The 13,481-nt window shown below is 38.5% G+C and overlaps 1 protein-coding gene across 1 annotated transcript; it reads left to right on the forward strand.

The window, feature by feature from the left end:
• Nucleotides 1–11,228: 11,228 nt before the first annotated feature.
• Nucleotides 11,229–12,161, forward strand: LOC311592850 (olfactory receptor 5P53; the record flags this gene model as incomplete). The annotated part of the gene is made up of 1 exon (XM_084773698.1): nucleotides 11,229–12,161. The coding sequence occupies one exon, from the start codon at nucleotides 11,229–11,231 to the stop codon at nucleotides 12,159–12,161; it is 933 nt and encodes a 310-aa protein (XP_084629824.1).
• Nucleotides 12,162–13,481: the final 1,320 nt, after the last annotated feature.

Consider the following 13,481-nt stretch of genomic DNA (forward strand, 5'->3'; position numbering starts at 1 on the left):
GACAGTAATCCACTTTCTAATGTGCAGTTGAGTACACTATTGAATTTTTGGCATTATGTGTGTTATCTCTTTGCTCTGATGTCAACTTCTCTGCTATGCAGAAGCTTTAGATTTCATATAATTATACTGGTTAATGATTGAGATTCTTACGACTTTATCTTGAGGACTTGCTTTTGAAGGCTCTATCAGGGGAGTGTAGCCCCACATGTGTCCTTGACTGAAGAACAGATCTATAGGTGATGGCCTTCCTCTTTGAATGAATGCACAGCTTTGGACAAATGAACACGAATCATTTATGGAGAAAGGCAGCACCTGTTAGCCAGACAGATCAGTGGAATCATCCTTGGTGACAGATGCTACAGACCAAATTGTCCTTGCAGCTATGTCTATATCTTGAAATATTTTCTTTATGTTTGGTCTCTCCCATTTAAAGTTTCAGTTGTTACATTAAGTTTTGATTTATTTTGAATGGATTTTTGTGGGAGTGAAAGATATGGATCTAGTTACATTCTTCAGTACATGGAAGTCCAAGTAAGCCGGAATCATTTGTTCAACAGTCTATCTTTTCTCTAATGTATGATTTTGATATCTTTATCAAAAGTTAGGCTGTAGCTGTATAGATTATTTATATAAATAAGCCCCCTCTTCTAATCCATGTTTCTGCATGTCTGTTTTTGTACCTGTTTCATTCTGGTTTTTATTTACTTATTTGAAAGAGCAGAAGACTAAAATTGGATTTCAAGGGTACCTGGAAAAAGGTTAAGAAATAGGCTTACAGGAGAGACCAAGCATGAAAAGGCATTTCTGGCCAGCTGCAGGGAAGAAGCAGCAACCAGTCTTGTTGCATTCCTTTCTTCCCAAAAGAGATAAGGTTGCTAGGACACTGGCCCAGAGAGAGAGGGAGAGAGAGAGAGAGAGAGAGAGAGAGAGAGAGAGAGAGAGAGAGAGAGAGAGAGGGAGAAGAAACCAGAACTTTTTGTGATTTTGGTGCCCTCTCACAACCAGTCATTTTAAAGCACAATATCGCTTTTGTATCTCAACCAACAGGTTTATGCCAGGCTGGAACTCCCCTGCTTTGGGAGGCTGAGAGGGAAAGAAACCTATAAATTACCCTCAGCTCAGGGTTCCAAGCTCTTCTCCATATACCACTGCCTTGGGGATAGTCAGAGCCCGCCTTGAGCAGAAAATACAGATCCTTTTGTGCTTGCATCGGTTTCATCTCCTGTTGGTCTTTTGAGGGTCTCGTGAAATGGGTACAACATATTAATCATGTGTATGTGAGTGTGTGTGTGTGTGCACGTGCACACACAAAAGCATGCACACATGCTCATGTGTACTGGTGGTTTGTATTGTGCGTGTATCTGAATGTATTGCACACTCATGAGTGCATGGGTGCCTATGCTTGTATATGTGTATGCAGATGCCAGAGCAGGATATTGGGTGTCTGTTGAAAAGGCTATTAATATTTAATATTGAGTTATAATTTTTAATAAATCAGTGTTACTCTTTAACAGGATTTATACCCAAATAACCATATGGAGAGACTAGGATCCATTTAACTAACCTCACACACAATGCTGTGCAATAATTACTGTATGCTAGACCTCCAAACTAGTATAGTTTCCTCCCACTCAGACTTCCCACATTATACTTGCTTTTTACTCATCTCCTAGGCATGGTTTATTTCTCCTGATGTTTCCCAGTCCTTTCCATGTGAATCCCTCCTTTTCCTTCCTGTTCTTTCTCCTCCCCTCACTAGACCAGGGTGTCCCACCCTATTCTCCATTATTGCTCAGCATTGGCTAGTTGGATTTTATTGGCAATACAAACAACAAATGGTGACATGTTTACACAACTTGAGACAGGAGATACTGAGAATAAACATCACAATGTAATGTCTGATTGAAACCAGATAGTGAGGTGGAGAAACCAGCATTTGAATGAACAAGGGTAAACTGAACACAGTCCACGAGACCATTATGCCAACAGGTGTCCTTCTCTATTAACTTTATTTTCCTGAGACAGAGTTGCTAGTTGAACCAGAAGCTTGCAGTTTTGACTGGGCTGACAGCCCAGTGAGGTCATAAGATATACTGGATCCTGCTGGTGACACCTGACGCTCATTGCTTTAGCGGAGCCGTCTGATCAGTGAGGCCCTGGGATCCTCTTATTTCAGCTTCATGAACCTGCTGCCCAGTGCACAGCTGATCCTGACCGTACGTAAGTTCTGGGACTTCAAATTTCAGGTCCAAATATTTCCACCACAAGGACTTTACCAACTGAGCTGCCTCCCAGGATTGATATCTATTATCTTGCACTTCGGGGGAAATTTCTTGAATAATCTGCTGAACTATATCTATTAACTAGTGAGGGTATTAAGGAAATATTATCCAAACAAATGACATACTTTTTAGAAGTTATGGGTCTTATAGTAATTATTCTTGCAACTCTACCAATAACTACATGTTAATCCTTCAGTTTAGGAAAAGAAAACCCACTAAAGGAAAGGATTTAAATATGTTCACCATTAAGAAATGAGAAAATAGTTAAAAAGATATATAATTAACTTGATTCAAGCATTAGAAAACTGTATACATCTACTGCAATATATGCACACTTTAAATAAATAGCCTTATAAATGTAACAAGATGCAAAATCAACACAGAAACTCCAATAGCTTTTCTATATACCAATCATGAGCTTATGGAGGAAAAAACACCCCAAAACAAACCTAATTAGAATATTGAAAGACCTGCAAGGTGAAATGTTAAAACGTTGAAGAAATTAAAGGAGATGCTTGAAGAGCCACAGAATTAATATTGTAAAATTGGCTCATGTTGCTAAAAATGAGCAATATAATTCCCAAAGATAATTTTCACATGTGTAGAAAAAACAATTCTAAAGATTAAGAGGAAGTACAAAAGCCAACATAATCCTTGGCAGAAAGGGCAGTCTGGGAGATATCATTGTAATGACTTCAAGTCATATGACAGAGTCATAGTAGCAGTATTGTACTGAACAGACACAGAAATATAGACCGGTGTGATGAAATGGAAAATACAGAAACAAATGCACATAGCTACTGCCATCCAATTTTGACAAAAGCATAAAAAAAATAGACTGACAAAGGCAAGTTTCTTTAACAAATCATGGTGGAGCAATTGGATTTCCACACGAGGAAGAATGAAACCATACTTCTACTCTGCACTAAAATTGATTCAAAATGGATCAAGGACACAAACACATGACTGGAACCTGCAACTTCTGGATACATTAGTAAAACACTTCAAGATACAGACATATGAAGGAGTCTATGAAAAATACAGTGGTATCACAGTAGTTAGTCACCAGAAGTACCAAAGGGATTGCATGAACTAAAACTGCTGCACAGCATAGGAAACAATTATCAGAGTGAAGAGACACCATGCAGAATGGGAAACATTTGCCAAATACACATAGGATAGAGGATTGACATCCAGACTTTGTAAGGACTTGTAAAAAATTAACCACTGGAAAAACAACCCAAGCCATCCAACCCAATGAACTCAAGTTAGAGTTCATAAAAGAAGAAATACAAATGGCCAACACATATCTGGGAAATGCAAGCTACAACTGCTTTGAAAATCCATCTCAAGCTGGTTTGAATGGCTGTCATAAAGAAAGCAAATGACAATGAATGCTAATGGGGTATAGAGACTGAGGAACTCTTATCCCTGGAAGGAAGTAGACTGGGTTAATACCCATGGAGTCAATGTTGAGGTTTCTTACAAACTCAAGAGTTGAGATATAATATGACCCATCTATACAGGACCGTGTATATATCAGAGCAATATAAGCCAATATGCCAAGAAGATACTTACACATCCACCTTTCCCATATCACAATTCACATAGTTATGCTATTACATCAGTCTAGGTGTTGATCAACATAAGAATGAACAAAGATATGTAACACACACACACACACACACACACACACACACACACACAGAGAGAGAGAGAGAGAGAGAGAGAGAGAGAGAGAGAGAGAGAGAGAGAGAGACAGACAGACAGACAGACAGACAGACAGACAGACAGAGACAGAGACAGAGACAGAGACGTGGGGGTGAGAGAGTCTGCAGAGGTCATGAATTCCTTATATTTCCTTAGGGTCCATGGGAGTCTAAATGGAAGACTGTGAAGTGTCTGTGCACTCAGAATTGTCAGTGTGTGTTTGGGAGGTGCTGAAAATATAGAATAACTTTTGTTAATGATTGGAATGAAGCTAAGTTCTTTATGTCTGCATCTATGGCCAGGGGTACCTTTACTCACACAGGTTGTGGGTCTTAGAATGTACTTGACAGGAGTTGGAGCTGCCTTAGAGGGCCATTTCAGGACCCACAGTGAGGCCTTACTTCCACCTGCAGCAGAAGAATATTACTCTGATGGCTTTGTGTTGAAGAATGTACAAGTGGGCAAATGATTCTAGAGGGGACATGAAAATAAATGTATGGTGCAGTATAAGAGGGCAGTTATGACAGTTATGTATAGCATAACAAATCACTTTCAGATGCTCTGCATTCTGGTATTCATCAAAGACTTGTAGAAATGATGGATGCCTGCATCAAACCTTTAAGACACAGAGAGGAAGGTGGAGTATTTTGGTGTTTTGAGTCAAGTGTTTAAGGCAGTTGGCTTAGTGTCTGCAAAGTTCCTGTGTTGAGTGGTATGAAGAAATAGGTTCAAGATACCTGAAAAAGAATGAATCTCCACGTATAGACTGGACCTAGGCCCCCTATACATATGTACAAGATGGGCATCTTGGTATTCATGTGGGTACCCTAGTAAGGAGAATGGGGGCTATCTTGACATGGACTGACATGGACTTTCTTGAATGCTCTTTGATCACTTCCTTCTGGCAGAGTTTGCTTGCCAGCTCAAGGTGGTAGAGGAGAAGCTCAGTCCTGATGCGAGTTGACATGCTGGGATGGGTAGGTAGGGGAAGTTCCCCTTTTCTGAGGGGTAGGAAAAGAGGGACACAAGAAAGAGGGAGGGAGAGTGGGACCAGGAGGAGAGGAGGGAGGGGGCTATGATTGGGATGTAAAGTGAATAAATAAAAAATTAATTAAAAAGAGTGAATCTATACTCTGGTGCCTCACCTTTGACCATGTCTCCTGGAGGGGGAGACCTGGTGGCATTCAGAGGAAGGACAGCAGGTTACCAAGAAGAGACTTGATACCCTATGAGCATATACAGGGGGAGGTAATCCCCCTCAGGAACAGTCATAGGGGAGGGGAATAAGGGGAAAATGGGAGGGAGGGAAGAATGGGAGGATACAAGGGATGGGATAACCATTGAGATGTAACAAGAATAAATTAATAAAGGTGAAAAAATAAATAAAAAGAGTGAATCTCATATACAGAATTCTAGCATCATCTTAATGTTTCTTCAGGAAATTGAACAGTAGTTGGAGTTAGTGTTTTCATTATTTTCTCATTTATCTCTCATTTAGACATGGCTTTCCAATTTGATTCAAAGTTTAATTTGAAAGCCCTCTTACATCACCACAGTACCTAGCATCAATTGTTAAAATAAGTTTTTTTTTTATGAATGTCCTATATTCTTCTGGGAAACCAAAAGCCACTTAACTGGCCTTTGGTAAACAATGAAAAAGAATTCCAAAGTATACTTTAGCTTGTAGATGCCCCTTAGGGAGGGTCAGCCAGGCCTTAATGAGCCACCTTGTTCCAGATATTATTTCTGTACCAAAAAACCCAAGGAAGGGACCTGTCTCTCAAAGGGGCAGGCAGCAATAGCCCCAAGGGTTTCCCATGCTTGCTGAGAGACTCTTTTCTTTCCCTTCATGCTCAAAGATATCCATCACTATTCCCACTGCATGTATATCCTTGGCCAGCAAAAGTATCCAATAGTTCAAAGTATATTCAGCCTTTGACTTTCTCATAGAAGCAAATGGAAAACACCTTCATAAAGCCTCTTTTGGAATTCAGTGTCACAACTCTGCTTCTGAAAGGTAAGTGCCAGAGCAGTGGGTTTTATTGAGATGGATTTTCACTGGTTGAAGATGATGAGCAAGATAGCCTTTTGGTTTCTTCAGACAGCTGAACTAGCTGGACCTTGGAACCCAAGAAAATATGGGTCTATGGGTCCATGTCAGCCAAAACCACTGCTAAGCCTGAGAGCTGAGAGTATGAAAAAAAAAAAGAAATCTGGAGAAAAAGCCTGATACTTAGATTGGATTAGGTGTCTAGTGGTCTGTCCTATTTTACCATCACAAGTGACTGACGCAGTAAGGAGGGAGGATATTAGAATGGTCACTGTTCCCGACCCTTGGTGACGAGCATACACGCCACTCTACAGATCAGGAACTTAAGTGTGTAGTAGGGAGAAAGAGAAGGGCAAACAGGAGTCAGCGAGCACACATAAGAATGTCTCAGTCCATGCCTGGGCAGCAGCAGAGACTGTGCTTACGTGGAGGTGTGTGGTAGGAAGCCCTGGCATGTAGAAAGTCAAGTTATTCTTTTAAAAACATGGAACAGTTGAAACCGCCAACATTATTATTTTATTTAATTTTAACAAATCCTTTAGGCCCCAGAGAATCCTGTTGAAGAGGAGGCAGAAGGGGTGTAAGAGCCAGAGTGGATGGAGGACACCAGGAAAACAAGGCCCTCTAAGTCAACATGATCAAGGTTTATATAAACTCACAGAGACCAAGGCAGCATGCACAGGGCCTGCATAGGTGTCAGAGGTCTGCACCAGGTCCTCTGCATACACACTCTGGCTCCAGTTTAGTGTTTTTACGGGATTCCTGAGTGTTTGAATGAGTTGGACTCTGATTTTTTTTTCCCTTGGGCTCTTACCGTCTGTTTTGTTTGTTTTCAATTCCAACATGTTAGTTTTTGTTATATCTTACCTACTATTCTATGCTAATATTATATTATATTATATTATATTATATTATATTATATTATATTATATTATATTATAATTTCCTTAAAAGGTTGTTCGTTTTCTAATGAAAGTCAGACACAGTGTAGATCCAGATGGAAGGAGAGATGGGAAAGAACTGGGAGGAAGGGGAACCAATGATCAGGATATATTATGTGAGAAAAAATTAACTTTCAATAAAAGGAAAAAAGTTATTTAGCACATCTGTATGACAAAATGCCTCTACTGGTTTGTAGACCCCATTTATTTTAATCTTAAAAGAAAGCTGCAGTATATGGATAAATAACATCCTTGAACAAACACAAATCTGGGAGGCAAAGAGCTTGCCGTGTGCGAGTTAACTCAGCCGATGAGCTGCCTTGTCTGACTCCGTTCCCTAGGACTTTGCAGCCAGCCCAGAATGACTCCTAATGCTGGTGTAATGAAAGCGGGGTTGCCAGCATTGAGCATCAAAGCTGGACGCCCGGAGCACAGATGGTATGTTGTGTTTACCTTGTTCTTCAGACCAAAGTGATTTCACAGGGAGAAGAGTTCAGTGGACCCAGTAAGCTTGATAGTTAGATTTATTTTTCTAAGAAATTGTGACTATTTCATTTTAGAATACAGAAAGCAGTGAAGGGATGATAGCCTTATTCAAGTATGCATAAGATAGTTTGTACCATTGTATATTGACAATTAATACAAGGAAAAGCAGTTTTAATGATAGAGCTAACATCGAGGCAGCAAGGTACCTGTTGCTAGTGTTATCTGAACACAATCAGGATCCATAGGAGATAAGATAGATGACACCCTTGAATGGGCTACATATGTACATTTAACTATTGATTCCTTGTTCTTCACAATTAATTTATTGGAAGAATTCAGGCTCACATTTAAGGAGTTGATATATTTGAAAGATATTTAATACTGATATTGCTAGTTGCAGTAAAGTTTAAATATTCTTAGGAGCCATTGTCAGCAGAAACACATTGTCAGCAGAACATTGTATTATATGCATATGAAATATAATAAGCGTGGGGAGACACACATGGCATCCTCTATCTTGACTCTTGAAAAGTAATGGAAGGGATTATATGTTATAGGGAGATTCCTTTAGAGAAATGATTGACGGTGGATTACATTGTTCTGGACATCAAGCCCAGGAGAATGATAAAGGTGCTATTAAGAATTTCATATCTCAGTTAGGAAATTTAGGGCAATGGGGCTTCCATTGCAATGCCACAGATTTTTTTTTAAGGTGCAGTGAATTTTATTGATGATATTCAACTGAGCAGGGCTCCCTGGGCACTTCCCGTTATTCTGGGAGTCTAGGATGGAAACTGTGAGTAGGATGCTCACTGTGAGTGGCTGAGTTGGAGCAGGGACTCCTCTGCAGCTGAGGGTCTCTCTCTTGCTCGTGTGTCCTTGATGAGGTTGGTGATCCAGGGCTTCTACTCCTTGGAGGCCATGTAAGTAATGAGGTCAACCACCCTATTGCTGTCTCCATATTCTTTGTCATACTAGGAAATGAGCTTTACAAAGTTGCCATTGAGAGTAACGCCAGCCCCAGCATCAAAAGTAGAAGAGTAGGAGTCACTGTTAGAGTCGCAGGAGACAGCCTGCTCCTCAGTGTAGCCCAGGATGCCCTTTGGTGGGATTTCAGGTGCCTGCCTTACCACCCTTTTGATGTCATCATACATTGTGGTTTTCTGCAGTCAGCATGCAATATCCATGATGGACACATTGGGGATAGAAACATAGAAAGCCATGTCAGTGAGCTTCCGTTCAGCTCTTGGATGACCTTGCCCACAAGTGTTTTGGCAGCACTTGTGGATGCAGGGATGATGTTCTGGAAAACTCCATTGCCTTCACGCCACAGCTTTCCAGAAGAATGTCAGAAATCAATGAGCTATAGGGAGCAATTTGTCTTAGTATTTTGCTTTTCTTTCTTTCTTTCTTTCTTTCTTTCTTTCTTTCTTTCTTTTTTTGTCTTAGTGGTTTTCATTACTGAGAATTAGGTAGATAAACCTACCTTGGAGCCCAAAAGATAAGTGTCTTGAATAAATGCCCTAAAAAAACAAGTAAGAATCGGAATACTATAATTATTTATTATATTTTTCATGTTTGTGTCATGGTGGTTGGGATATTTCTGGGATTCATGAATGTGACAATTAACAGTTGTAAAAGATGAATATCTGAAAAGGATGATGATTATTTAAATTATATTCTATTCACTCATGGCATATCTTGCAAATCTCAAAATTATGTAGATAAAGACTCATAATATAAACTAAATTCTTTTATTTCAACTTTAACTAAGTAAGCACTTCTAAACTATATTTAAGATGGGCAGAGTGGCACATTCCTATAATTGTAAACATATCCTTCATTAAGCTGAAGCAGGAAGATTGAGATTTGAAGCTAGCCTGGGAGTCACAGTAAGATATTGTGCTGTGTGTGCATATGTGTGTATATGCATGCATATACGTATGTAGGCATTTACATATATAATATGTATTTAAAGGCCAATTAATAAATACCAAGGGAAAGGGAAGATCATAAATGTACCAAATTTCTCACTGTTGATATGTTTAATGTTTATTTGCAATTTTCAAGTTTCCCCCAATGTTGTTATAAATATTTTAAAAATTAGAATAAGGAGTCATCATGTGCAGTACTATGGTAGCACTTTCCCTGAAGTAAAAGTTCTTTGGCTCTTTATCTCTCTAAAGCCTGGTTTTCTTGGCAAGAGATACAAATTATAATCAAATCTTGAGCCTCAGAGCCTATTCATTTCATACGTTCACCACTTTTAAATTCAATTTTATGCCCACGTACTGGATATTTTAAAGACAAGGATAAAACCCATATTGATAGGACTATATGCTGGTTTGAGAAGAATGACTGATCAAAATGCCGTCAAGAAAAGTCTAGTGTTCTAAATGGAATTTGAGACATCTATAACACAAGGAAAGATAATCTGATCTAACCTTAAGAGCCAGAGAAGATTTTATAGAGAAAATAATGTTGAAAGATGAGGATGAGTTAGTTACCCCAGAATGGAGAACAGCTTGTTTGGTGTGAGTAGTGGGCAAAACCACCCTGAGACAAGATCATACTCACAGATATGCACGATGTACACTGTTTTAATGAAGTTATGTAACATCATAAAGATTTGAGAAAGTACTGAAAGTATTTCATGAATAAAGAGGTCATCATTTTATATTATTGTAAAATATAAAAGAAAAACAATGTAAACAAAATACAAAAGTAGAATGACTAGAGTCTTGACCAAAAACAGTCAAAGTTACATTAAATATTCTTGGGCTATCATATACTCTTTAATAGCTACCCACTGTCCAAACTGCCCATTTCTGTGACTTATATAACATCCATTTAAAAATTTAGCTTAATTTTATTTTTTACCATCCTTGTGCTAGCATAAAAAATCTTTCAGAATGTCTTCTTAGACTATTAACCACTACAAGCCATAAGTTGAGGTTGTAATCAGACAACATCTGAGACCTGTAACAGATATTTCCTCACTATTTCTAAACCATATCTACTTGATGTTTCCACTAATATATTTGTAAAGTGATGAGTTATGGCTTTTACTTGTTCTGTATCTACAAAACTCCTTATAAAACTGTTGTCACATAGGATAATGGTAGTTGGGGCAACCTGACTCCATCTGGGCCATTGTCACTCATAATTTGACTCTAGAATAAACTAGTTCCATGAGTTTTGGGATGATAGCTATGTTTTTGTATTAAAAAGCTGTGAAATTGGGAAAGAAATGGCATGTAGGTATATTTTATTATATGCAGTACAATTAAAAAATGCTTGGCAAGGCTCCCAAGTTAAATACAGGGTAAGCTGGATAGTATCACTCAGATACAAAATATAGGTGGGATGGTTAAAGAAGAGTTAGCTTTGTATGAAAAGACAGTGTGAGAAATGTTTGTGGGATTTTCAATAAACAATGAATATGTGAGAATAAATAGATCACTGAAATATAAACCTGGACCACTGTAGAGAGGTATTGATGGTAAAGTATTGAGAAATCACATTTAAGAAATAGTACATACAAAAATAAATGCCAGAGAGTGAAGAAATCATTCTTATGTTATTCAAGGGTAAAAAGACAAAATCCATGATTCCAAGAACACAGTATTTATGTGTTGGACAGAGGAGAAAACCATGAATAAATGTGAGGAAAATCAGTGCAACCAGCAACAGGCAAAATGAGAACAGCATAAAAACGAATATTTTCATTTTCTTCAACAGGAACAACTCACACAAGAGATGGCGGCTGATAACCACACCACTGTGACAGAGCTAATCATTTTGGGACTAACAGAGGACCCCACACTGTGTATAGTCTTTTTTGTGATATTTCTAGCCATATACATTGCCACTTTAGTAGGCAATATCAGCATCATCACATTGATAAGAATATCTTCCCAGCTGCACACACCCATGTACCTATTCCTCAGCCACCTGGCCTTTGTAGACATTTTATATTCAACCTCAGTCTCTGTTATAATGCTTATGGAACTCCTTGGACATGGGCTGGCCCTACCTGTGGCTGCCTGTGAGGCCCAGCTCTGTATTACAGTGTCCTTTGGGTCAACTGAATGCTTTCTACTGGCTGCCATGGCCTATGATCGCTATGTAGCAATCTGTTCTCCTCTCCTCTACTCAACACTCATGTCCCCCAGAGTCTGTTTTCTGTTGTTGGGAGCTTCCTATGTTGGTGGCTGCATGAATGGTTGGACATTTACTGGCTGTTTGTTAAATTTGTCCTTCTGTGGACCAAATCAGATAGATCACTTTTTCTGTGACTTCTCCCCTTTGCTGAAACTGTCTTGCTCAGATGTCTCCATTATTGGAATCATTCCCTCTTTCTCTTCTGGCTCCATTATTTTGGTGACAGTGCTTGTCATAGCCATCTCCTACATCTACATCCTCATCACCATCCTGAAGATGCGCTCCACTGAGGGCCGCCACAAGGCCTTCTCCACCTGCACCTCCCACCTCACTGCGGTCACTCTCTACTATGGGACCATCACATTCATCTATGTGATGCCCAGGTCAAATTATTCCACTGAACAGAACAAGGTGCTGTCTGTATTCTACACTGTGGTTATCCCTATGCTGAACCCCCTCATCTATAGTCTGAGGAACAGAGATGTAAAAGATGCTCTGAGGAAGGCAACTGTCAGAGTATATTCATAGACTCTTTTTGAATTCAGAAAATTTGATGATTTCCTTTACCCATGGCACACTTAGTATCTATCACAGGATGCTTAGATGATTGCTTGATACTAAATCCTGTTTCTTTGCACTAGCTCTTACCTTTATACGCTTGTATATCACTTGTGGTACTACTTGAAGTTTGTTAAGTGATCAAAATAATCGTCATTACTATAGAACTTCTTACAGCTGTCAATATCTTTGTCTTTATTGAATTTATATAGAAAAAATGATTTGTACCTTTTATGAGTCATGCTAAGTGTTAGTCCCATATATGAATTCATTTATTTCTCAAAACAACCTAAGTAAGTAGCACCATTGTTTTATTTTGTCAATAAATGGCCCTAGCAAAGACAGAAAGTAGGTCTTTTGTATGTAAAGAGTTTGTCTCCAAAATCTTGAGGCTTTTAATTTCAATTTTACAGTAAACATATAATGTCAGCCATTGCAGAATAACTGTTTTCAGACAAGAAAAGATCCCTGGAGAAATATAGTTGTCTTTACAGAGAGTGTGTGTTCAGTACTGTTTCTTTGCACCATGCACTTAGTGTACACTCCAGCACACCCTGACTAATGATGTCAGCACTGTTATCAACTAGAGGATCTTTTCAGAGTCACCAATATTAAATTTGTATATTGAGTCACCATTTTCAACAAATGTCATGCAAATATTACCTAGGCTATACATACCTAAGAGTAAGTATAAATCTCAAAAGCCAGATAAATCTCCAGTTTTAGGAAATTGGATTTTGATAACATAGTTACAAGATCTGGCTTGAGTTATAGCAATATTTACACACACATTTAAAAACAGAATAGTTGCCATGATGTAAATATTAGTAGTTATTGGGGATATTAAAAATCTCCATGTTACTGTTAATGGCTGTACAACAGTCTTAGTTCTGTTGGTATAGATAACTGAACAAACTAGGACTTGTTAAAAATATTAAATATATTGTCTCATATTGAACTTCACAGTTTTACTGTGGGCCAGATCTACTTTAACACCCATGATCATCAACATGATAATGAGACGATGAACTTTTCTAGGTTATGAGAACTCTAAAGCAGATACTGAGAAAAGCATGAAATTAGAAAGTAAGACTTAGAATTCAAGTGTTTTTCCTTAATCTAATAGCATTAGAGACACAAAGAACTAGAGATATTTATAAATTCTAGCAATACAGAAATACCTTACTTGTCTGTACCATGAAAGTTTATAGTAATTTCAATGTAAATTTATAGTAAAGAATGAAAGCTAATTGTTGACCATAGAGCCTGTGCATTCTGGTCAGGAAGTTG

Source organism: Acomys minous, assembly GCF_964271855.1.
Source record: "Acomys minous genome assembly, chromosome: 2".
In the NCBI taxonomy this organism is placed as follows: domain Eukaryota; kingdom Metazoa; phylum Chordata; class Mammalia; order Rodentia; family Muridae; genus Acomys; species Acomys minous.